This window comes from Loxodonta africana, chromosome X, assembly GCF_030014295.1.
Source record: "Loxodonta africana isolate mLoxAfr1 chromosome X, mLoxAfr1.hap2, whole genome shotgun sequence".
Taxonomy (NCBI): domain Eukaryota; kingdom Metazoa; phylum Chordata; class Mammalia; order Proboscidea; family Elephantidae; genus Loxodonta; species Loxodonta africana.
In genome coordinates this window covers 33,827,359-33,853,961 of record NC_087369.1, presented here as the reverse complement: position 1 = coordinate 33,853,961, position 26,603 = coordinate 33,827,359, and the positions used below count along the sequence as shown (strand labels likewise).

Here is a 26,603-nt window from a genome sequence, read left to right as displayed (position 1 = left end):
CTAGATTCATAAGAAAAGATTCAAAGATTTTCAATTGGTTCTACACAATACAAAACTCTTCCTCCTAAATCTGAAAGACAACAATAAATGCATGAGTTGAATTTTGATTCTGAATCTTAATAAACCTTCAATTAAAAGGAACTTTTGAAAAATACAAAAAACGAGCTAAATCCACAAGTTACTCAACTATAACAGGAATACAAGAAGATGTACATGTGTTCCCTCCAGCCCCATGTTGCCTCCACTACTTAGAAGGTTAACCATCCATTTTCAACAAAAAAAGTTGAAGAATCTGCATCAGAATTCACTAGAGAGGAGAGGACTGGCTGGACTCTCCCTGTCACTAGACCCGGCCCTGGCATGAGGATAAGCCCCAGCCCAGTCTCTGCCCGTGGCTATCTCTTCCTCATCTCCCCAAACTTCTTTATACAGAACGTGGATAGCACCGGAGTTGGTATCGTTGACCTTGGCCGAAAACTCCAGGACTTTTCTCTTGCTGGCTTCAGCTTGGGCTCTGGGACCCCACAGGAATTTGTAACATGGAGGATCACTGTTGGGCATGTGCCAGTACTCCAGGTACTTTGCCTGCACCAAATCTTTGGTGATGAGCTTCCGGGGCTCCGGAAAGATGAAGTGCATCTTCCCATTGTACATCCCAAACACATTCAGGAATTCCCACATCTCCTCCTCGGTGGCCGGTTGCCATTCCTGTAGATCATGGCCAGGAGAGGCATCAGAAGCCCGGTCTTGGGAAACCCCCTGCCACCACTCAGATTCTCTTCCTCAGTGATCTCCAGTTTGCTGACAACGGTATACGACTGACCTTTGGAATCGACTTCCTTCACGTCAAGGCCAAAGACCAGCTCTATGTACTCAGAGGCTCTCCTCAGGATCTCAGGGAAGTGCTCCTTGTACCTTTTGTTGATGATCTTCATCATTTTTCCCTTCGTAATGTGCTCTTGCATTTCATACTTGGACAGCAGGAACTGTGACAACATGGTCACCCTCCTGGTTAGAGGGTCTCTATGTGACCTCTCATTGGGTGCTTGTGCAGTAGAGGAACTTGGACCTCCCTCATCTTGGCCCTCGGCCCCTCTAGGACTTCTTCTGCCCGAAGCACCTGCAGCAGGAGTGGTGGTGGATGGGGCTCTCTGCGACCCGTGGGGAGTGCGAGCAGCAGGGGAGCACTGGGGAGGCCCCCAAAAGGAGAGGAAGAGGACAGGGACCCTTCCTCCTCTGCTGCAGTGGCCTGAGCACCCTGGACACGATGGCTGTCACCTTGGGCCTGCCGATGTTTCTCACGGGCGCAGAGCTTACTCTTATGACCACGAGGCATGATGACTCTCTTCAATGATAGCAGGCAGGAGAGTGGAAGGAGGGTACACTGGAGGAGGGAGGCTGAGAGGGTGTGTGCCCTGTAGCAAAGAGATGCCTCCTTGGCTTTCACAGCTGACACCTCTGCAGTATTCTAGAGTACACTGCTCTAGGACATTACAAACCTCCTATTGTCCCGGTCTGGACCCTGTAGAGGAAATTAGAGGCAGGAATACGTTTTAGATTGCCAGCTCTGCTTGGGGCTTACTGGGGTGACAGCAGGGGCTGACTTTAGGGACTCTCTGTGCTGGGATATTGGGGATTCTTCTAATTTCACTCCTAGGGCCATCATATCAACTGCCGGCAGGGCCAGGGCACCTTGCCTCTACTACTCTGACCCTGAAACCTCAACTCCCTCTGGGACCCACAAGCAGAAACTGAAGGAGCAGCTCAGTTACCACTCCTGGTAGGGTGTCTCAATGATGACAGCACACCGGGGTCCATTCTGTCTGGGGTTCCCTGGAGGCCTCAGTCCTCCACCAGGGTCTTCACCATGGCTGCCCCCTTTTACCAGGTCCCTCACCTCCCCGAAATGCCCTTGGAGTTATTGAGTGCAGCTCAATAAATAATCATACCTAGGTCCTCCAGGTCCGAATGCAGTGTTGGGGCTCAATGTTTCCCCCTTTCTCCTGGCAGGAATCACCTCATCAGAACTCAGTGTCCTCACCTTGACTCCTCTTAGAGACCATGTCTCCTGCCTCTGCCGAATACCCTGTTGGTACCCGTGACCATCGAGTCGATTCCCACTCATAGTGACCCTATAGGACAGAGTAGAACTGCCCCATGGACTTTCTAAGAAGCGCTGGTGGACTTGAACTGCCCACCTTTTGGTTAGCAGACATAGTGCTTAACCATTATGCCACCAGGGTTTTCTCTTCTGAATAAGGCTCTCCGTTAGTCCAAGGACTTCATGTCCCTGAGACTATCTGTCCCTAGGAACAAAGCAAGGGGCACCTCAGCCTGACACCTCTGACCGTGGCTCCCCTGGGCCAACAGCAGGGGGAGGCTTTGCTAAATCCTCCTCTCTTCTTGGGGGAGGGTAGAAGAGGGGTTAACCTTGACACTCACCAGTTCATGGGATCCCTCTATCTCCTGAACTGGGGCTTAAACAAAGGCACTCATCTCCCTCAGACACTCCAGGCAGAAGTCCAGAGTCCCCTGAACTTGCCAGATATGGCTTCCAGGGCTAATGGCATTAGCAGAGCCCACTGCAGTCCTCTCCACTTTGGGTTTAGTGGTCCCAGTACCTCAATCATGTCTTCCCTTCACTCTGCACCATTTCTGGCACCCCACCCTCTGCTGTCACGAGGCCACACCTCTCAGACCAAAAACCACACCTTCCTGAGACCTCAGAGCTGAAAGGCAGACTGAGCCATATCCTTTGCAGGCTGTTTTGGGAATCCTAGGGCCACAGGCTTCTATTCTTTTGGGTGCTCCCTAACACATCTATCCTAGGCCACATTCCACCAGAGATGCAAACACCTCCTTCAAGTTTGCATTATTTTAGAAGACTCCAAGCCGGAAAGCATTTTAAAATACATTAAACATATCAGGCACTAGAGGAGGTACTTTATGAGTAAGCCACCTTGCTGAATCTCCACAAATTCTAGATCATCTCAGTGTGACCCTGAGGTCTATCCCAAACCAGACCAAACCTCTTTCTGTCAAGTTGATTACAACTCACGGCAGCCCCATGTGTGTCAGGGGAGAACTAGGCTCCAGAGGCTTTTCAGTGACCGAATTTTCTGGAAATGGATCACCAGGCCTTTCTTCTGAGGCACCTCTGCATTGACTCGAACCACCAAATTCTTCACCCAATGAATAAACCGCTCGTTCGTTGGGTTGACATCACGTAGAGATAGCCTTAGATCCAATTACCTTTTCCCAGTGTTCATTTTTAAAAGGATAATTATTCTAAAAACATCATTATTTTAGTATTATCTTTTAGAATTGTGTTGAATTTCAAAAGATATTACGTTCAAGTTAGTTTAAAAATTTCGTTGAAAATGTAATACATGTACATTGTACAAAAATTCAAATAGTAAAAAAACTATTTCAACGGAGAGAATGTCCTCTTCCCCAACAACAAGTACTGTTAGGAGTTTTGGTATCCTAGTGGTAACTTTGGTGAAGGGTAAGACAGTAGACAGTGCTGGGGAAGCCAGCACAACTTACTCAGGGAAACGTCATGGAAGCTTCATAAACACATCTAAACTCCCTGAGGGACTAGATTACTGGGCTGAGGGCTGTGGGGATCATGGTCTCAGGGAGCCTCTAGCTCAATTGGCATGAAATAGTTTATAAGGAAATGTTCTATATTTACTTCCGTAAATAGCATCTTGGGTCTTAAATGCCTGTGAGCAACCATCTAAGATACTCCACTGATCCCACCCCATCAAGAGCAAAGGAGAATGAAGGAAACCAAAGACACAAGGGAAAGATTAGTCCAAAGAACTAATGGACCACAACTACGACAGCCTCCACCAGACTGAGTCCAGTACAAGTGGATGGAGCCCGGCTACCACCCCTGACTGCTCTGACAGGAATCACAATAGAGGATCATGGACACAGATGGACAAAGATGTAGAACAACATTCTAGCTCATAAGAACAAAAAAAGAAGACCAGACTTACTGTCTGATAAAAGAGTGGAAAATCATGAGAGACTGTTTCCGCACACCATTATACCTCAGTACTGATGTCCTCCTAAGGTTGACCCTTCGGGCAAAGATTAGGCAGGCCCATAAAACAAAATGAGTCTAAATGGGCACACCAGCCCAGGGGTGAGGATGAGAAGGCAGGAGAGGACAGGAAAGCTGGTAACAAGGAACCCAAGGTCAAGAAGGACAGTCTGTTGGCAACCAATGTCACAGAATAATATGTGTACTAATTTTTTAATAAGAAGGTAGTATGCTCTGTAAAACTTCATCTAATGTACAATAAAAAAATGAAATAATAAAAATTTAGTTTCCTGCTAGAGGAGGACAGATAATAATGGACAAGATATGAAGAAACGTGTAAGTGCCAAGGAACTGGACTCAGGTTAAAGACTTCTGATTTTCGATCATAGTCAAAGGTAGCTAGACAGGCCCTTAAAGATAAAGAAAGGAGACTTGCATTCTCCTCATTGACGCAGAAGTTACCTTCAGAGATAAGAATAAATTCCTAGGTTTCTTTATATCTGTTTTTCTGTATAATGGTTCAGAGCACAAGCGCTGAAGAAAGATCTGAATTCCATCACTTACTGTGACTTAAAGCAAATAACGTTCTCTCAACCTCCAGTTCTCCATCTGTAAAATGGGGTCAATAATAGGGTTGGCATATGAACTAATGTATGCTAAAAGATTAACATGGTAGATGGTATCTAGAAAACACCCGATAAATTTTAGCTATCATTATTTTCTTTGTTCTATAAGGATAGTTCCCCCATGTCTATTACTGCTTATAGCTCTCATGATATTTTAACATATTCACTGCAAAGGGAAAGTTGCTGATGAACAAAGCAAGATAAACTTCTGAAAGGAAAGATGAGTTCAAAGGACCAAGAATTTTCAAGAGCCAGAAGGGTTCCTGGACGTCTCTTCCTCTGAAACTCAAAGGCCAGATGAAGTGAAGGGTATAAGAGGGGGATGTGGCCCTTAACAGAAACTAAGGCAGTTCACAACCTCACCAGTTATTGTTGCATTGATTCCAACTCATGGCAACATGTATGCCAAGAACAACTGTGCTCCATGGGCTTTCCAATGAGTGATTTTTCAGAACTGCATTGCCAGGCGTTTCTTCTGAGGTGCCTCTTGTTAGATGGGAACGTCCACCCTTTGGATTAGCAGCCCAATGTAAAGTGTTCCCTCATTCCTTATTCAGGGTCCTCACCTTGACACTTGACTTGTCATGGGACTCCGTGCTCTATTGACCTGTGGCTGCTCCCCTCAGATCAGTTCCCCGCTGACTTGGGTCCCCTGAGCTACATCCAGATGGGGCTGTTCTGGAGCTGCAAGGATTGATAGCCAGGGTGGAACTCTATGGGACCCCACTGTTCTGGCTGGGTCCTTCCATCATCCTCAGTCAGGACCATCACCTTGATGTCTATCAGAGGCTGAGACTCCTGCATCTACTGACTTGAGGTGCCCTTCTTAGGCCAAGGCTTTCAAGGCCCTGAAAACTCTCAAAGATAAGTGATGGGATGCTCAGCCTGACAGTCTGGCCTGGGGCTTTCTAGGTCAGAGCGCATGGTATGAATTGAATTATGTCCTTCCCAAATTCTGTGTATCAATTTGGCTGGGCCATGATTCCCAGTATTGTGTGGTTGCCCTCCATTTTGTGCTTGTAATTTTAAGGAGGATTTGGGTGGGATTGTAACACCCTTACCCAAGTCACAGCCCTGATCCAATGTAGGGGGAGTTTCCCTGGGTTGTGGCCTGCACCACCTTTTATCTCTCAAGAGATAAAATGGAAGGGGAAGCAAACAGAGAGGGGAGAACTCATAGCACCAAGAAAGCAGTGCTGGGAGCAGAGTGTGTCCTTTGGACCTGGGGTCCCTGCACGGAGAAGCTCCTAGTGCTGGGGAAGATTGATGAGAAGGCTGACAGAGGAGGAAAGCCTTCTCCTGGAGCTGACACCCTGAATTTGGACTTTTAGCCTGCTTTACTGTGAAGAAATAAATCTCTTTGTTGAAGCCATCCACTTGTGATATTTCTGTTACAGCAACACTAGGTGACTAAGTTAGAGCAGGTGTCAGTCAGTCTCTGGGTGACTCCTGAAGTCTAGTGCGTTGGATTCCCCAGTCTGCCTACATGGGGGTCTCTATACAATCTTTGATTAAAAAGTTGAGCAGTTTTTAATCAAAGAATGGGTGCCTGTCCCAGGAGTGATATGAGATGAGGAAGCTGCCGCACAAGGCAGGAGGCCCAGGACAGGTGATCTATGCTGTCAGAGAAAATAAATCTCAGCTATCCCTTCTTTTCATCAGCCACACATAGAGTCTCATGTGATTTGTGTTCTAATAGGTGTATTTTCTCCAGGCAGGGGCTCCCCAGGATGATTTTGTGAGCCCCTCATCTTCTCAGGTCATCTGGCATTGCATGTATAGATGTCGCCAGATATTACCTTTCTTTTCCTTTTTACTGTTGTTCTGTTAGGTGCTGTCCAGTCGGTTTCTACTCACAGTGACCCCTGTGACAGAGCAGAACTGCCCCACGGGCTGTAACCTGTATGAGGGCAGATCACCAGGTCCTTGTCCTGTGGAGCCGCTGGATGGGTTTGAACTGCCAGCCTTTTGGTTAGCGGCTGAGTGCTTAACCACTGCTCCACCGGGGCTTTCTCCTTATCGTTACCTCTCATTACTCTTACAACTCCGGCTGTGTAGTCCAGCCGAATGCTTTGGGCACAAAGTTATTGTCTTTCTTGCCTGAGATACATTTTGGAGTAGTGAGAAGAAAAGTGAACTTAGAGACACCAAGTCAGTCTTTGTCTTGGATGAGTGGAACAGTGTGGGCTCCAGAAAAATCCAACCCAGCGGTCTAGTCCAGCCTGGTCGTGTACTAGAGGTGTGGACTTGCCCACGTTACCAAACTCTCAGGGCCCCAGGTTCCTCATCTGTGAAGTGGGTTTGATAAGCCCTGTCTCCTAGGGCCGGTGCATTCCGTGAAATGCATGTAAAGCACCTGGCAAAGTCCCTGGCAAATACTGGGTCTTTAAATAATATCAGCTATCACTTTATTCTGACACCACACAGTACCACCCTCCTCTCTGAGAATGTTTTGTTTTGATTTCTCCAGAAGAAGTCAGAGAATATACAGTGTTCTAGAAAAAAAAAAAATAGAAATCAGAAAAAATAATTGCTTAGAAAGAAAAACTAAATTATATTTTAAGTTCTTGCTGTTGAGTTGATTTTGGCTCAGTGCGACTCCATGTGTTAGAGAGTAGAACTGTACCCATAGGGTTCTCTTGGTGGGAGTCTTTACAGAGACATATTGCCTGGCCTTTCTTCTGAGGTGCCGCTGGGTGGGTTCGCACTTCATACTTTCAGGTTAGTAATCAAGGGCAAAACTTTTTGTCACCCATTAGGCAGTGTCTAACTTATCTAGTGCTGCTCTAAGAGAAATGGCACTAGTGGATGGCTTCAACACACAAATTTATTTTCTCACAGTTTAGGAGGCTACAAGTCTGATTCCAGGGCACCTGCTCTAGGGGAAGGCTTGCTCTCTCTGTTGGCTCTGGGGCCAGGTTCTTGTCTTTGTCCAGCTTCTGTTTCTTGGTTCCTTGGGGATCTCAGGTGGTGTGGTACCAATCTCCCCTATCTGTGTTCCTTGGTTTGCTGCTTGCTCAATCTGCTGTTTTATATCTTCATACAGAGTGAGTTAATACAACCCCGCCAAAAAATAAAATAAAAGCCTCGCAAAAACACTAACCCCACTGCCATGGATTTGATTCCCTCCCTATAGGACGAAGCAGAAATGCCCCATAGGATTTCCCAGGCTGTAATCTCTATGGAGGAAGAGGGCCACACCTCTTTGCAGTGGAGCCACTGGTGGGTTGACTTAAGACAGGCCCTATACTAACACTGTAACATTAACGTAACAAAGAAATCCTATGCCCAGATGGGATTATATCCACAGGAATAGGGTTAGGAATTACAACAACTATTTGGGGAGGGGGGAATTCAGTCCATATTAGGCAGTATGATATTTAATGTGCGTGTGGAGCAGGCTGCCTCAGTTTAATGCAACACAAAACTCCTAGAATTATTGTTAAGGACCAACTCACCCTTCCAGCTGCACTTCCAGCTAAGTCACCCCAATTTTTATTCACATCAGCACTGCCAAGAGTCTAGTCTTCACCTGGGGTTTGCCAAATGACACTCAAGGTAACCTAATTCTAAAGTGCTTTCAATGGCATGGGCTCTGGCTCCCCCAGCTCAGCACAAAAGGCTTCCAACAGTGGCTTCCTGACCCGAAGGAGTAGCTCCCTATTTCTCAGGAACTCCGTGGACACACTGTGCAATCCACACACGGTCACTGCCTGTGTTCAAGTGCACGGGGACAAGAACACAGGGCATCTTCCAGCCCTGACCCAGGAGGGAATTCCTCTCTGGTTTGTCCACAAACCGAGAGTAACTGGGAAGAGCTGGTTTCCATTCCAGGCTCAGCCTCTCCAGGCTGATACACATCATGGGAGTGTCTGGCCCTGCTCACCCTCCACCACACCCTCATCTGGACTCCCCCCACCACACCCCACCCACTTTATCCACCCCCTACCCTTGTCCACCCCATGCAGCCTAAGGTGAAAATCCACTCCCCAGCACTATCTCCCACCCCCACCATGAAAGATCAAAGTGTCCCAAGGCCCAAAACTGACCTCCCTCAGGGCATTTATACCAGAAGGATCCCTGAAGTGCACATTCCTTTTGTACTAGTCCTTAGGTCTTGGAGAGTATCTTAACCTCCTTATTTCATAGCTGCTCTTAGACTTTAAAATCTATGCACAGGGGCTGCGATGTCTTTGCCTAAAGGTCCCCAGTACTAGCGTGAAGCCTTCCGAAGAGCAGACGCTCAATTAGTCTTTGGGGAAAATAAGAACCAGTGAACAAGAGGTGGAAATCATCAGGATTTATTTTCTCTCGTATCTTCGAATAAGCTAAAAGAATCCAGGCGCATGTATATTTTACTTTTACCAGAAGGAATAAGGGAAACCAGGTGTTGACCAACTTTTATATATTTCCACCTCTACTTTGTGATCCCAACTGCTCTTTGCAGACTCTTTAACATTTCCAAGGATATCCCTATTCTAATGCCATGTTAACTGGCTCTAGATCATGAAAATGATTCAAGGATTTTCAATTTGTTTTACACAATACAAAACTCTTACTCCTAAACCAAGCAATAAAACAGCAATAAATGCATGAGGATGAATTTAGATTCTGAATCTTAATAAACCTTCAATTAAGAAGAACAACATTTGAAAAATACAAAAAACGAGCTAAATGTAGAAGTCACTAAAGTCTAACAGGAACACAAGAAGACATACATGTGCTTCCTCCAGCCCCACCCTGCCTCCACTAATTAGAGGTTATCAGCCATTTTCAACAACAAAGTGAAGAATCTCCATCAGACTTCACTAGGGGTGGGAGGACCTGCTGGACTTCACCCTGAAAGGGGCCCTTGCCCTGGCATTAGGACCGGCCCAGGCCCATTCTCTGCCTGCGTCTCTCTCTTCTTCAATCTCCAAATTTCTTCATACATGGCTTGGAAGGCACTGGAGTCGGTAGCACTGATCTTGGCCAAAAACTCCAGGACTTTTTTCTTGTTGACTTCAGTGTGGGCTCTGGGACCCCACAGGAATTCGTAGCATGGAGGATCACTGTTGGGCACCTGCGGGTACTCCAGGTACTTTTCCTGTACCAAATCTTTGGTGATGAGCTTCCTGGGCTCCCCAAACATGAAATGCCACTTCCCATCGTAGATCCCCAGCACATTCAGGAATGCCCACATCTCCTCCTCGGTGGCCCGGTCGCCATTCCTGTAGATCATGCCCAGGAGAGGCATCGGCAGCCCATTCTTGGGAAACCCCCTGCTACTAATAAAATTCTCTTCCTTGCTGATCTCCAATTTGCTGACAAGGGCATAGGATTGACCTTTGGAGTCGACTTCCTTCAGGTCAAGCCCAAAGACCACCTCCAGGTGCACAGAGGCTCTCCTCAGGATGTCAGGGAAGTGCTCCTTGTACCTTTTGTTGATGATCTTCAACATTTCTGCCTTCGTAATGGGCTCTTTCATTTTATACTTGTACAGCAGGAACTGCAACAACGTGCTCACCCTCCGGGTTACAGGGTCTCTTTGAGACCTCTCAGTGGGGGCTGGGGCCCCAGAGGAACTTGGACCTCCCTCATCTTGGCCCTCGGCCCCTCCAGCAGCTCTTGTGCTCGAAGCACCAGCAGCAGCAGAGGTGATGGGCGGGATGCTGTGAGGCCCCTGGGGAACGGCAGCAGCAGGGGAGCTCGGGGGAGACGCCCCAAAGGAAGAAAAGGAAGAGGACGGGGACCCTTCTTCCTCTGCTGCAGTGGCCTGAGCACCGTTGACACTGTGGCTGTCACCTTGGGCCTGGCGACATTTCTCACGGGCATGGAGCTTACTCTTGTGACCACGAGGCATGACGACTCTAGTCCAGGACAGTAGGCAGGAGTGTAAGGAGGGCAGGTGATGTGGGCCCCCTGGAGGAGGAAGGCTGAGAGGTTATGCACCCCTACAGCAGAGAGTTCCCTCCTTGGCTTTAACAAACGCTGCCTTTGCCTTTCTTGGAGGGAACTGCTCTAGGACATCACAAGGCTCCTACTGTCCTGCTGAAGACACTGTAGAGGAAATTAGAGGAAGCATTAGGTTGTAGATTGCCAGCCATGCTTGGGGCTTACCGGGGTGACAGCAGGGCCTGGCACTAAGGACTCTGTATCGGGTTATTTGGGGTTCTTCTAAGTTCACTCTTAGGGCCATCATTTCACCTGCTGGTAGGGCCAGGGCTCATCCCCTACGCTACTCTAACTTAACACCTTAAATCCCTCTGGGACTCACAAGCAGGAACTAAAGGAGGCGCTCAGCCACCACTCCTGGCAGGCTGTCGCAGTGATGACAGCACACTGGGGCCTGTTCTGTCTGTGGCTCCTTGGAGGCCTCAGTCCTCCACCAGGTTCTCACCATGGCTGCCCCCTTTCACCAGGTCCCTCACCTCCGTGGGATGCCCTGGGAGTTAGTGAGTGCAACTCACTACGTCACCATACCCAGGTCCTCCAGGTCCAAAAGCAGTGCTGGGGCTCTGTGTTTCCCCCTCATTTCTGGGAGGAGTCTCCTCATCATAAATATGTATCCTCACCTTGACTCCAATTAGGGACCAAGTCTCCTGCCTCTGCTGAATAAGCCTCTCCATTAGTCCAAGGACTTCATGTCCCTGAGACCATCTGCCCCTAGGAACAAACCAGGGGCACCTCAGCCTGACACCTCTGACTGCAGTTGGAGGCTTTTCTGCATCCTCCTCTCTTCTTGGAGAAGGGGAGAAGAGGGGTTAATTCCCTAGTGTCTTCTAAAGGATTTTTACCTTGAGTCCCACCAGTTTCTGGGATCCCTCTATCTCCTGAATTGGGGCTTAAACAAAGGTGCTCATCTCATCAAACACTCGAGGCAGAAGTGCAGAGTCAACCTGAACTTGCCAGATTTGTCCTGGGCTTCCAGGGCTAATGGCGTTAGCAGAGCCCACTGCAATCCTCCCCATTTTGGGTTGAGTGGTCCCAGTACCTCAGTCATGTCTTCCCTTCACTCTGCACCATTCCTGGGACCCCACCCTCTGCTGTCATGAGGCCACATCCCTCAAAGATCACACCTTGCTGAGACCTCAGAGTGGGAAGTCAGAGTGACCCATATCCTTTGCAGGCTGTTTTGGAAATCCTAGGGCTGGCCAGGGCAGCGGGGGTCACTTGATCCCAGAGTTCTCAATTGGTGATCCCTTCATTCCTCACTCAGGCTTCTGAACTTGCTTCCGGGTAGGACCTGGGATTCCTCCCTCTAGTAACGTGAGTCCACCTGAAACCCGGGGTGGGATTTCTGGCTCAGTCCAAGACCCTCACCTCCCTAGAGGGAAGTCGGGGTGCTGCACATCTGGCTACCCATGCCCGGGGACTCCCAGAGCTGAGAGTAAGGTTGGGCTGTGGGTTGCCCCTCTTTTGCGGGGAGGCCTCCTTATTAGCGCTAAGGGTCCTTGCCTCACCTCCACTTAGGGTCTAGGTCTCCTCCCCCTTGAGATCTGGGGTGCTTCCTTGGACAAAGGCCTGCCCATCCCCGAGACTCTCCAGACCGAGGCTGGTGGTTGGGGGTGAGACTTGGTGGTACCTCCTCTGTTTTAGGTTAGGTGGTCCCCTTAGCTCACATTCAGGGTCCTCACCTGGACTCCTGACCAGTCCTGAGACTCCACCCTCCTGCAACGATGAGTCGTGCCCCTCAGATCAGGGGCGGCAACTTTCCGGCACCTCCTGTGCAGAAGACAGGACATCAGGATACGTCACATCTGGCCAAGGCTGGAGGGGGCCCTCCAAGGGCCAAGGCTGTTGCGGGGGGGCCTCCAAGGGCGTCAGCGAGGGCGGGACCCCTGAGACCCCACTGTGCAGACTTGAGTGGTCCCTTTGTGCTCACTCAGGGTCCTCACCTTGATACCTATCAGAGTCTGGGGATTCTGCCTATACAGACCTGAGTTTCAGGTTGAGAACAAGACCCTCACCTCGCAGAGACCCTAGAGGGGGCCTTCAGGGCGTGCCTCACGCTACCGCTGCCTGGGGCTTCACAGGAGTGCCCTCTTGGGTCAGTGCTCTGAGAAGACCCTCTTCTGGCGGTAGGTCACCCCTTTAGCACTCAGGCTCCACACCTTACTCCAAATAGGGACAAGACTCCACTGTGTGCCCGGCAGGGGCTACCATTTTGGACCAAGGCCTTTCCTCCCTGACACCCTTAGTGCTGAAATGAGGGGGTACTTCAGGCTGATAACTCTGCCTGGTGCTCTCCAGGATTAAGAGGGGCTGAGCCCTGTAGGGGTCTTTCTCTTGATGGGGGTCCCCTCAAACCACACAGGGTCCTCACTTTGACCCCCTTAGGTCCTAAGTCTATTCCTGCTCGAGAACCATGACTGCTCTCCCATCCACCCCCCATTAGTCCAAAGCCCTTGCCACACAGAAAAACTACAGGAGGAAATAAAGTGGCACCTCAGTCTGACAGCTTTGCTGGGACCTCACAGAGCTGTGAACAGGGGTGGCTCTGTGAGGAGCCCTTTGTTTTGTGGATCCTTTCATAAGAGGAAGGATCCTTATCCTACCTCCTACTAGGGCCCAGGTGTCCTCCCTCTGCAGAACTAGGGCCAATTGAAATGTACCAAGGACCTCAGACAACCTCTGCATAGCCATTTCTGGGAAGGAAATGAAGGTAGTGCTTAGTCTGACAGCTCTGAGCTGTGCATCCCAACTCAGACAGCAGCAGGAGAAGGGACTTTGTGGGGCCTTCTCTGTTCTGGGGAGGATGGTTCCCTCATTCCGCAGTCAGAGTCCTCACCATGACACCGGATCACTTCTGAGAATCTACCCTCTACTTACCTGAAGATCCTCTCTGATCAAGGTCCACACCTTCCTGGCACCATGATTTGGAATCTGGGTGATGCATATCTGTCTACAGCTCTTCAGGACTTTGAAGGAGTAACAGCAGAGATGAGTCTCTATGGGACACCACTATTCTGTCTGGGTCCTTCCATCATCCTCGTTCAGGATCATCAGCTTGATGTCTACAAGGGACTGAGACTCCTGCATCTACTGACTTGAGGTACCCTTCTTAGGCCCAGGCTCTCAAATTCCTGAGAACTCTAAAGGATAAGTGAGGGGATGGTTAGCCTAACAGCCCTGCCTGGGGCTTTCTAAGTTTGAGTGCAGGTGCCAGTCGGTCACTGGGTAATCCTTGCATTCTGGGGTGTTCATCTTCCCAGTCCTCACACATGGATGTCCTCATCTTGGTTCCTGTGTCTTGGAGTAAAGGCTTCCTGGGAAATGTCACATCCCTCCATGTCTTCAGTCATTTGCCTCCTGGAAACCTTGTAGAGAATGGGCCCCTGTCCGAGAATGATGTGAGATGGGGACGCTGCAGCACAAGACAAGGGGCCCAGAACAGCGCTCTCACAAAAACCAAACCCACTGCCATCGAGTTGATTCCGACTCATAGCGACCCTGTAGGACAGAGTAGAACTGCCCCATAGCGTTTCCAAGGAGTGGCTGGTGGATTCGAACCGCCAACATTTTGATTAGCAGACAAGCTCAACCACTACCAGGGCTTCTCCTCTTGGGCAGTCTCCATAATGCACCATTGTGTTGTCCAACATCCAAAAGCTGCTGTTTAATAGAGCTTGTCCAGTTTTCTAGTTGTTTATAGCAGGAGCGCAAGTCTGTTACTAGTAACTTCCTTAAATCCAGAAGCCTGTCGCTACTAACTTAGTAAAAACTCCTTGCAACATACACAGCATTGAAATATTTTATACATTAGTTTCTTGGAGAGTTCTGGAAAGAACACGATTTTGTATTTGGAGAAAGGACCTCAAGAAGAGCTGTTTGTTTTAGCCTCAGGCCATCCTTCCAGAGATTGTATGTTCTGTTTTGACAGATGTGCTCAGATGACCCTTATATCCTTGTCTTATCCATCCAGCACTGGGGTACTCAGAAAGTGCAGCGAAGGTATGCAAAAAATAAGTCCCTGCTTTTTGTCTTTCCTTCCTCTCTCTCTCTCTTTTTTTTTTTTTTTTTTTTTTACCCTTTTGGGCCTATGAATAAGTATCTGGCATTATACAACTTTTGCCACCTTTAAAAGTGCATATTATTTATTTCATCCATTTCATCATGTATCTCAAAGTATAATTATTATAAAATGCTGTTTTGTGTTAAGATGCATAAAACTTGTTCAAGCCCTCCTGTAATTTTGAAAGGTATGTTTGGTTTTTTTTTATTCTTATAAAACTTTAGTCACTGACTCTATTTACTTGGATGACCAAGAATGCAACTCCAGTACAGGGGCATTTTTTAGGCTTAGAAAAAAAAAGTGTAAGTGGTAGAGCTCGTGTTTTATGTTCATAATGTCAATTTGCCTGCATCTTCTTTGGTATTGGTTTATTCCCTAAAACAGGCTGACACAGTTGCAGTACTGAATTTTAGAGAAGGAAAGGAAACTCTCTTGGTGCTCTCTGAGGGTCTAACCAATCTCCAAGGCCTGCCTAAACTGGCCTCTGGGTACTTCTGTAAACTCATCTCTCAAACCTCTCCTCTTGTTCACTTCAGGCAATGATAATGGCTCCTGTGTGTTCCTTGGAGGCACAGAGCATGGTCCTATGGCAGGGTAGTTACCTTCCACAATCCTTCCAGAAATGCTCATTCCCTGGATATGCATATGGCTTTCTTTCTCATTTCTTTCAGGCTTCTGTTCAAATATCAATTCCCCACGGAGAGCAGCATGACAATTCAGAATGAACTCAAATAGCTTCAAATGCTATTTGATTTGGCAAAAGAGAAGGCAACAGTAATCTTCAAGAATTTAGTTTCCTGAATACATGGCATTAACAGGATGCAAACCATAACTCGCAATACACAAACACCAGAAGATAAACTAGATAACTGGGCTCTTCTAAAAATTAAACACTTATGCTCATCAAAAGACTTCACCAAAAGAATAAAGAAAGAACCTACAGACTGGGAAAAAATTTTGCCTATGACAAATCCAACAAAGGTCTAATGCCTAAAATCTGCAGGAAAATCCAAAACCTCTACCACAAAAGACAAATAATACAATTAACAGATGGGCAAAGGATATGAACAGACACACTCCATCAAAGAAGACATTCAGGCGGCTAACAGATACATGAGGAAATGCTCACGATCATTAGCTATTAGAGAAATGCAAATCAAAACTACAATGAGATATCATCTCATCCCAATGAGACTGGCATTAATCAAAAACACACAAAATAATATATGTTGCAGAGGTTGTGGAGAGACTGGAACACTTATACACTGCTGGTGGGAATGTCAAATGGTACAACCACTTTGGAAATCGATTTGTTGCTTCCTTAAAAAGCTAGAAATAGAACTACCATACGATCCAGCAATCCCACTCTTGGAATATATCCTAGAGAAATAAGAGCCTTTACATGAACAGATATATGCCTACCTATGTTCACTGCAGCACAGTTTACAATAGCAAAAACGTGGAAACAACCTAGATGCCCATCAACAGATGAATGGATAAACAAAGGGTGCTACATACACACAATGGAGTATGACACACCGATAAAGAAGAACGAATGGGTAAACAAATGGTGCTACACACGCACAATGGAGTATGACAGAACGATAAAGAACAATGAATGGATAAGCAAACTGTGCTACATACACACAACGGAGTATTAAACAAGGGTAAAGAACAGCGATGATTCTGTGAAGCATCTCATAACATGGATGAATCTGGAGGGCATTATGCTGAGTGAAATGAGTCAGTCACAAAAGGACAAATATTGTGTGAGTCCACTCCTGTACTGAAAAGGTTTATGCACAAAAAGAAACAATCTTTGATGGTTACGAGGGAAGGGAGGGGTGGGGATGGAAAAACACTAAATAGACAATAGATAAGTGGTAACTTTGGTGAAGGGTAAGACAGTACACAAAACTGGGGAAGCTACCACAACTTGTCCAAGCAAAGGTCATGGAAGCTCCATAAAAAAAAAAAAAAAATTTTTTTTGACACATCCAAAATCCCAGAGGGACCAAATTACTGGGCTGAGGGCTGTGGGGACCATGCTTTCAGGAACATCCACTCAAGTGGCATAACATGGTTTATAAAGAAAATGTTCTACAATCTACTTTGGTGAGAAGCATCTGGGGTCTTAAAAGCCTATGAGTGGCCATCGAAGATACTCCACTGGTCTCACCCCTTCAGGAGCAAGGGAGAATGAAGAAAACTAAAGATACAAGGGAAAGATTAGTCCAAAGGACTAATGGACCACAGCTAGCATGGCCTCCACCAGACTGAGTCCAGCACAAATAGATGGTGCCTGGCTCCCACCACTGGCTGCTCTGACAGAGAAAACATGAGAGGGTCCCGGACAGAGCCAGAGAAAACTAGAACAAAATTCTAACTCAGAAAGAAAGACCGAACTCTACTTGTGTAATATTTGATATTAACCCATTGAGCAAAAGAAGCACCATGGCCAAGCCCAGAGTCAGTATGGGAAGAAACAAGGCTTGAACAACAGGGAGGGTAATCAGTGTGGCCATTTATGCACAGGTCAAAAAAAAAAATGCACCAGATAGATCTCATGATTTTTGAGCATATTTACTGCAAAGGAAAAGTTGCTGATGAAGAAACAACATAAACTTCTCAGAGGATACACAAATTCACAGCACCAAGAATTTTCAGGAGCCAGAAGGGTTCCTGGAAGTCTCTTCCTCTGAACTAAAAGGAGAAATGAAGTGATTGGTATAAAAGGGGGATGCGGCTGCTAAGAGAAACTAAGGCAGTTCACAACCTTACCAGTTACTGTTGATTCCAACTCACGGTGTACCTGTGTGTGCCGAGAACAACTGTGCTCCACAGGGTTTCCAGTGGCTGATTTTTCAGACATGGATTGCCAGGCCTTTCTCCTGAGGTGCCTCTGGCTGGACTGGAACCTCCAACCTTTTGATTAGCAGCCTAATGTAACGTGTTAACCATTTGTACCACCCAGGGACTCCCAGTTCACAACAACCTCCCTTATTAACTGAAGACTCATGTCCTGGTCATCTTGCTTGTTTCCTTTCAGCTTCTGTCTATTCTTTTGGGTGCTCCCTAAGACATCTATCCTAGGCCACATTCCACCAGAGGTGCAAACATCGCCTTCATGTCTGTATGATTTTAGAAGGCTCCAAGCCCGGAAAACATTTTAAAATACATTAAAGATAACAGCACTAGAAGAGGTACTTTTTGAGTAAGCCTTCTTGCTGATTCTCCACATCTCAGTGTGACCCTGAGGTCTATCCAAAACCAAACCCAACCTCTTTCTGTCAAGTTGATAACTACTCATGGCAGCCCCATGTGTGTCAGGGTAGGAGTGTGCTCCACAGGATTTTCCAGGGCTGATTTTTTGGGAAATAGACAGCCAGGCCTTTCTTCTGAGGCACCTCTGGATTGACTTGAAGCAGCAAAACTTTCCTCCCAGTAAATAAACTGCTCACTGGGTTGACATCATGTTGAGATAGACTTAGACCCAATTACCTTTTCCCAGTGTTCATTTTTAAAAGGATAGTTATTATAAAAAATCATTTATTTTAATAATATCTTTTAAAATTTTTTTAATTTCAAAATATATTACTTTCAAATTAGTGTTAAATTTTTGTTACAAAAGTAACACATGTACGTGGTACAAAATTTCAAATAGTAAAAAATTCTTTAAATGGAAAGAATGTCCTCTTCCCAACAACAACTACTGTTACGAGTTTTTGTGTCTTAGCGGTGACTTTGGTGAAGGGTCAGACAGTACACAATACTGGGGAAGCCAGAACAACTCATACAAGGCAAGGTCATGGTAGCTCCATAGACACATCCTAACTCCCTGAGGGATGAAATTACTGGGCTGAGGGCTGTGGGGTCCATGGTCTCTGGGAACATCTAGCTCAACTGGGATATCATAGTTTATAAGGAAATGTTCTACATTCTACTATGGTGAGTAGTATCTGCGCTCTTAAAAGCCTATTAGCAGCCATCTAAGATACTCCACTGGTCCCACATCATCTGGAGCAAGAGAGAATGATGGAAACCACGGACACAAGGGAAAGATTAGTCCAAACGACTAATGGACCACAAATATCACAGCCTCCACCAGACTGAGTCCAGCACAGCTAGATGGCGCCCAGCTACCACCACTGACTGCTCTGACAGGGATCACAACAGAGGGTTATGTACAGAGCTGCAGAAAAATATAGAACAATATTTTAACCCACACACACACAGATAAAAATAACTAGACTTACTGTCTCACAGAGACTGCAGAAACCCCCGAGAATGGCCCCCAGACACTTACAACTCAGTACTGAAGTCACTACTGAGGTATACCGTTCAGCCCAAAATTAAACAGGCCATTAAACGAAATGAGTCTAAATGGGCACACCAGCCTAGGGGTGAGGATGAGAAAGCAGCAGGGGCCAGGAAAGCTGGTAACAGAGAACACAAAGTTGAGAAGTTGAGACTGTTGACATGTCATAGGGTTGGCAACTGATGTCACAAAACAATACATGTATTAACTGTTTAATAAGAAACTAGTTTTCTCTGTAAACCTTCATCTAACATACAATAAAAAAATAAAATAAAAATTTTAGTTTCTCGATAGAGGAGGAGAGATACTAATGAACAAAATATTAAGCACAGTGTAAAGGGCAAGGAACTGGACTCAGGTTAAAGACGTTTTATTTTGGATCATAGTAAAAGAGTAGCTACAGAGACCCGTAAACATAAAGAAAGGAGACCAGCATTCTCTTCACTGACGCAGAACTTACTGTCACAGCTAAGACTCAATTCCTAGGTTTCTTTATATCTATTCTTAAACTAAAGTATAATGGTTCAGAGCATAAGTGCTGGAAAAAGATCTGAATTCCATCACTTACTGTGACTTAAAGCAAATCCGTTAACATTCTCTGAACCTCCATTTCTGCATCTGTAAAATGGGTTCAATAGTAGGGTTGGTGTATGAACTAATGTACGCTAAAAGATGAACATGGTAGATGGTACATAGAAAACAGTCAATGAATTTTAGCTATCATCATTTTCTTTGTTCCATAAAGGTAGCTCCTATGTCTGTTATTGCTGACTATTCTATGTGTTATTGGTTAGCACAGTCCCTATCACGTAGTTGGATATATAATTATGTGTTAGGTGAGTATTTGATAGGAAATAAAATATTTGGCAATGAATGGAAGAAAATAATTAAAGCCGTAGCTGGAAAGGTTATATAGTTAAGTAAATATTTATGTTATATAACAAACCATGTGAAAATTTAGTGGCTCAAGACAACAGCCGTCTATTTGTTCATGAGTCTGTGGTTTCAGTTGGGATGGCCCATCTCTGCACCATGTAGTGTTGTCTGGGGTCACTCCTGAGTTGTGGTCAGCTGCTGGCCCATGGCCTCACTCACATGACTCTTGCTTGGATACCTGTCTTTCTGATGGCAGGGGCAAAGGAGGTATTTCGGCCATTTAGCTCTCACCATCCAGCGAGCAGCCTGCATTTGTTCACATGCTGGTGGTTCCAAGGCATCGCAAGAAAAGTAAGAGTGGGAAAACCCCAATGTCCCATCTATTTTTAAGTCTATATTTGAGTCATGTTTGCTATTATCCCATTGAGCAAAGCAAGCACTATGGCCAAGCCCAGAGTCAGTATGGGAAGGGACTTCCCAAGTCTAGGACAACAAGGAGGGTAACCAGTGTGGCCATTTAAGCACATGTGAAAAAAATGTACACGATAGAATAGTATTTTAGCATATTTACCGCAAAGGCAAAGTTGCTGATGAAACAAGATATACTTTTGACAGGAAAGACGAGCCCATAGGACCAAGAATTTTCAGGAGCCAGAAGGGTTCCTGAATGCCTCTTCCTCTGAAACTAAAAGGAGAGACGAAGTGATGGGAATAAGGGCGGGATGTGGCTGCTAAGGAAACCCTAGTGGCGTAGTGGTTAAGTGCTACAGATGCTAACCAAAAGGTTGGCAGTCTGAATCCACCAGGCGCTCCTTGGAAACTCTATGGAGCAGTTCTACTCTGTCCTGTAGGGTGACTATGAGTCAGAATTGACTCGACAACAGTGGGTTTGGTTTTTTGGGGGTGGCTGCTAAGAGAAACTAAGGCAGTTCACAACTTTACCAGTTACTGTTGAGTTGATTCCAACTCAGTGTAACCCCATGTGTGCCGAGAGCAACTGTACGCCACAGGGTTTCAAATGGCTGATTTTTCAGAAGTGGATTGACTGGCCTTTCTTTCAAGATGACTCTGGCTGGACTGGAACCTCCAACCATTTGATTAGCAGCGCAATGGAACGTGTTAACCATTTGCACCTTTTTAGGGTCTCTCAGTTCACAACAATGTCCCTTTTTAACTGAAGTCTGCTGTCTTGGTAATCTTGCTAATTTCGTTTTAGTTTCAGTCCATTCTTTTGGGGTCTCCCTAAGACATATATCCTAGGCCACATTCCACTACAGATGCAAACATCGCCTTCAGGTTTGTATGATTTTAGAAGACTCCAAGCCTGGAAAGCATTTTAAAATACATAAAACATAACAGGCAGTAGAAGAGGTCATTTTTGAGTAAGCCTTCCTGCTGATTCTCCTCAAATTCTTGATTATCTCAGTTTGACTCTGTGGTCTGTCCAAAGCCAAATCAAACCTCTTTCTGTCAAGTTGATTACAACTCATGGCAGCCGCATGTGTGTCAGGGTAGACTGTGCTCCATAGGCTTTTCAGTGACTGAATTTTCTGGAAATGGATCACCAGGCCTTTCTTCTGAGGCACCTCTCCATTGACTTGAACCATGAAAACTTTTCTCCCAATGAATAAGCTGCTCGTTGGTTTGACATCATGTAGAGATAGACATAGATCCAATTACCTTTTCCCAGTGTTCGTTTTTAAAAGGATAATTACTTTTAAAAAATCATTTATTTTAATATCTTTTAAAATTTTCTTGAATTTCAAATGATATTACTTTCAAATTAGGTTTAAAATTCTGTTGAAAAGTAGTACATGTACGTGGTACAAAAGTTCAAGTACTTAAAAATTATTTAAACAGAAAGAATGCCTCTTTCCTGAAGACAACTACTGTTAAGAGTTTTTGTATCCTATTGGTAACTTGAAAACCCTGGTGTTGTAGTGGTTAAGTGCTATGGCTGCTGACCCAAAGATTCGCAGTCCGAATCTACCAGGTGCTCCTTGGAAACTCTGTGTGGCAGTTCTACTCAGTCCTATTGGGTCACTATGAGTTGGAATTGACTCGATGGCAATGGGCTTGGCTTTCGTTTTTTTTAGAGGTAACTTTGGTGAAGGGTAAGACAGTACACAACACTAGGGAAGCCAGCACAACTTGTCTAAGGGAAGGTCATGGAAGCTCCATGGAAACATCCAAAGTCCATGAGGGATGAAATTACTGGGCTGAGGGCTGTGGGGCCATGGTCTTGGAGAACATCTAGCTCTACTGGCATTACATTGTTTATAAAGAAAATATACTACATTCTGCTTTGGTGAATAGCCCCCTAAGATATTCCACTGGTCCCAACCCAACTGGAGCAGGGGAGAATGAAGAAAACCAAAGACACAAGGGAAAGATTAGTACAAAGGACAAATGGACAACAACTACCACAGCCTCCACCAGACTGATTCGAGCACAACTAGATGGAGCCTGGCTACCAGCACTGACTGATCTGACAGGGATCACAGTAGAGGGTCCTGGACAGAGCTCAAAAAAAAAAAACATAGAACAAAAATCTAACTCATGCACACACCCAAAAAAAGACCAGACTTAACGTCTGACAGACTGGAGAAACCCGGAGAGTATGGCCCCCGTACACCCTTATAGCTCAGTACTGAAGTCATTCCTGCGGTTCACCCTTCAGCCAAAGATTAGTCAGGCCCATAAAACAAAACAAGTTTAAATGGGCAAACCAGCCCAGTGGCAAGAAGGCAGGAAAGCTGGCAACAGGGAAACCAAGGTGGAGAAGGGGAGAGTGCCGACATGTTGTGGTGCTGGCAACCAATGTCACAAAAAAGTATGTGTATTAATTGTTTAATAAGAAACTTGTTTATGAAAATTGGAGGCGGGGCCATGACAGCAGAGTAGTCAGACGCTTCTGGCGATCCCTCTTACAACAAAGACCCCAAAAAATAAGTGAAGTGATTATATTTATGACAAGCTAGCAGCCCTGAACATCAAAGGCAAAGTTCGAAAATGGAAGCAGTGTCAGGGAAGGAGAGACAGTTCAGATGTGGAGAGGAGTTGCCAGACCTGAATTGCCGGAAACCCTCGGGCACCATTCCCTGCAGCGACAACAGCGGGGCTGGCAGTATCGTTCCAGATGCATTTTCCTCAGGGAGGAACAGCTAACCCCACAGCCTACTTACACCTCCAGTACCAGAGAAGAACATCGCTTTTGGCAAAAGCTAAGTACATGCATTCATTTTACCACGGCCCCAGCCCCCAAGCTGGCTTCAGTGGTTGTCGATTTCCCTGGGCCTGATATAGGCCCTGCTGAGCAACCTGAGCCATTATCCCGGCCTTAGAGAAGGAAAAAATTCACAATCGGGAGAAAAGATAATCTGCTAGTTTCACTGAGCTGGGGAGCTCAGGACAGAAGCACCTCCTGCCCAGGCAGAAACAGTCTATGCACATTGAATACTTTTTACCCCTACACTGACCTGTGTGGGCCCATTTCAGGAAAATAGGCCCTTGTTGGCAAACTTCAACTGTTTCAGCTGTGCAGTGGAGAGGTGGGTATTTGATGTTTTACACCACATTGCCTATTAGAAATGATCCTCACCTACCCACATCAGGGGCCTAAGGACTGGTGGCTCCACTGTGGTCACCCAGCCACCCATGAAAGGGATCCAAGGATAACTGGTTCCTCCCAGTCCTTACAACCAAGAACATTGGGTGCCCATGGTCCATCTGCAGAACCCACCCACCTGTATGCTCTAGGGAAGAGGGTCATGCTCCCCTCAGAGACACTTGGTGGATGATTCTCAGCCCCATGCCTTGTTCAGAGCGTGACCTCCTGCTGCAACCAGATACTGGTACCTACACCAATCATCCCTTCCCCTCTAAGACTGTAGGACAGAGCCTGTATCACACACTTGATGACCAACTACCTGGACACCTGCACTGAATCCATATAAGAAAAGTAAATGGACTCCTAGGCTCATATATCTGATAACATCTCTAGCCATCTAGTGACAGGACGTTAGAGCTTCAAAGGCAAAAATAATTAAGCTAGCTCACTCAAGCAGCCTATTTGTGCATATCAAAAAAAAAAAAAACAATCAAGAAGCTAGATACAGTAAACAAACATAAAATAACCTAATACAATAACTTATAGATAGCTTGGAAACAACAGTCAATATCAAATCACATAAAGAAGCAGACCATGATCACATCAATAAGCTCTCAAAGAATCAAGGGATCTTCTGGATGAAGGTGCATTCCTGGAATTTCCAGATGCAGAATATGAAAGATTAACACACAGAACTGTTCAAGACATCAGGAATGAGATCAGGAAGGACATCAGGGTATATGCAGAACAAGGGAAGGAACACACAGATAAAGTAGTTGAAGAAATTCAAAAGGTTATTCAAGAACATAATGAAAAATTTAATAAGCTGCAAGAATCCATAGAGAGACAGCAATCAGAAATTCAGAAGACTAACAATAAAATTACAGAATTAAACAACTCAAAAGAAAGAGGAGCAGAATAGAGGAAGTGGAAGGCAGAATTAATGAGAATGAAGATAAAACACTTGGAACCAATAGAGTCGAAGAAAAATCAGATAAAAGAATATAAAAAATTGAAGAAACCCTAAGAATCATGTAGGACTCTATCAGGAGAAATAATTTATGAGTGATTGGAGTACCAGAACAGGGAGGGATAACTGAAAATACACAGAGAATTGCTGAAAATTTGTTGGCATAAAACTTCTCTGATATCATGAAAGATGAGAAGATGTCTATCCACGATGCTTATCAGACTCCTCATAAGGTAGAACTCAAAGTCAGAAAGACATAAACAAACTTGCCAAAACCAAAGACAGAGAATTTTAAGAGTGGCTAGGGATGAACGAAAAGTCACCTACAAAGGAGAGTCAATAAGAATAAGCTTGGACTACTCAGCAGAAACCATGCAGGCAAGAATGCTGTGGGATGATTTGTATAAATCATTGAAGGAAAAAAATTGCCAGCCAGGAATCATATATCCAGAAAAACTGTCTCTCAAATATGAAAGTGAAATGAGGACATTTCCAGATAAACAGAAGTTTAGGGAATTCGTAAAAACCAAATCAAAACTACAAGAAACACTAAAGGGTGTTCTCTGGTTAGAAAATCAATAATATGAGATATTGACCCAAGACTAGAACACAGGACAGAGCAACCGGATGTCAACCTAGATAGGGAAATCACAAAAATAAATCAAGATAAATGGTTAAAACAGGAAAACTGCAATGGCATTATGTAAAAGAAATCCACATTACAAGATAAAGAGGGACTAAGAAATGTAGTCATAGATCTTTCATATGAACCGGAAGTCAAGGTGATATAAAAAAATAAAAGTTAGGTTTAAAATCAGAAAAATAGGGGTAAATATTAAGGTAACCACAAAGAAGATTAACAATCCTACTCATGAAAACAAAATACAAGAATAAAATAAAGACTCAGCAAAAACGAAATCAACAACAATGAATAAGAGGAAAAGTGAATATGTAAACATAAACTACTCAGCACAAAAAATTAAGTGGGGAAAAAGAAACTGTCAACAACACACAAAAAAAGACATCAAAATGATAGCACTAAACTCATTCCTATCCATAATTACGCTGAATGTAAATGGACTAAATGCACCAATAAAGACACAGAGAGTGGTAGAATGGATTAAAAAACCATGATCCTTCTATATGCTGCCTACAAGAGACACACCTTAGACTTAGAAACACAAAGAAACTAAAACTCAAAGGGTGGAAAAAAATATATCAAGCAAACAACAATCAATAAACCACAGGAGTGGCGATATTAATTTCTGACAAAATAGACTTTAAAGTTAAATCCACCACAAAGGATAAAAAAGGACACTATGTAATGATTAAAGGGACAACACACCAGGAGGATGTAACCATATTAAATATTTATACATCCAATGACAGGACTCCAAGATACATAAAACAAACTAACAGCATTGAAAAGTAAGAGAGACAGCGCCACAATAATAGTAGGAGACTTCAACACACCACTTTTGGTGAAGGACAAAACATCCAGAAAGAAGCTCAATAAAGACATGCAAGATCTAAATGCCACGATCAACCAAATTGTCCTCATAAACATATACAGAACAGTCCACTCAACAGCAGCCAAGTATACTTCCTTTTCCAGCGCACATGGAACATTCTCTAGGTTTTAAAGCAAGCCTTAACAGAATCCAAAACATCGAAATATTACAAAGCATCTTCTCTGACCCTAAGGCCATAAAAGTAGACATCAATAACAGAAAAAGCAGGGAAAAGAAATCAAACACTTAGAAAATACAATACCCTGCTCAAAAATGACTAGGTTATAGAAGATGGAATTAAAAAAATAGAAGATGGGATAAAGAAATTCATAGAATCAAATGAGAATGAAAACACTTCCTATCAGAACCTTTGGGACACAGTGAAAGCAGTGCTCAGAGGTCAATTTATATCAATAAATGCACACATACAAAAAGAAGAAAGGGCCAAAATCAAAGAATTATCCCTGCAACTTAAATAAATAGAGAGCAACAAAAGAAACCCTCAGGCATCAGAAGAAAACAAATAATAAAAATGAGAGCAGAACTAAATGAAATAGAAAACAGTAAAACAACTGAAAGAATTAACAAGACCAAGAGCTGGTTCTTTGAAAAAAATCAAGAAAATTGATAAACCATTGGACAAA

At 45.0% G+C, this 26,603-nt stretch overlaps 1 protein-coding gene and 1 pseudogene across 1 annotated transcript; both read right to left on the bottom strand.

Moving 5' to 3' along the window:
- Positions 1–297: 297 nt before the first annotated feature.
- On the bottom strand, positions 298–1,336 carry LOC100658803 (melanoma-associated antigen B4-like; annotated as a pseudogene).
- Positions 1,337–9,514: 8,178 nt separating this feature from the next.
- LOC100659091 (melanoma-associated antigen B2-like) lies at positions 9,515–10,522 on the bottom strand. Its single transcript, XM_010599755.2, has one exon. It carries the CDS (start codon positions 10,520–10,522, stop codon positions 9,515–9,517), a length of 1,008 nt encoding a protein of 335 aa, XP_010598057.2.
- Between the last annotated feature and the right edge of the window lie 16,081 nt (positions 10,523–26,603).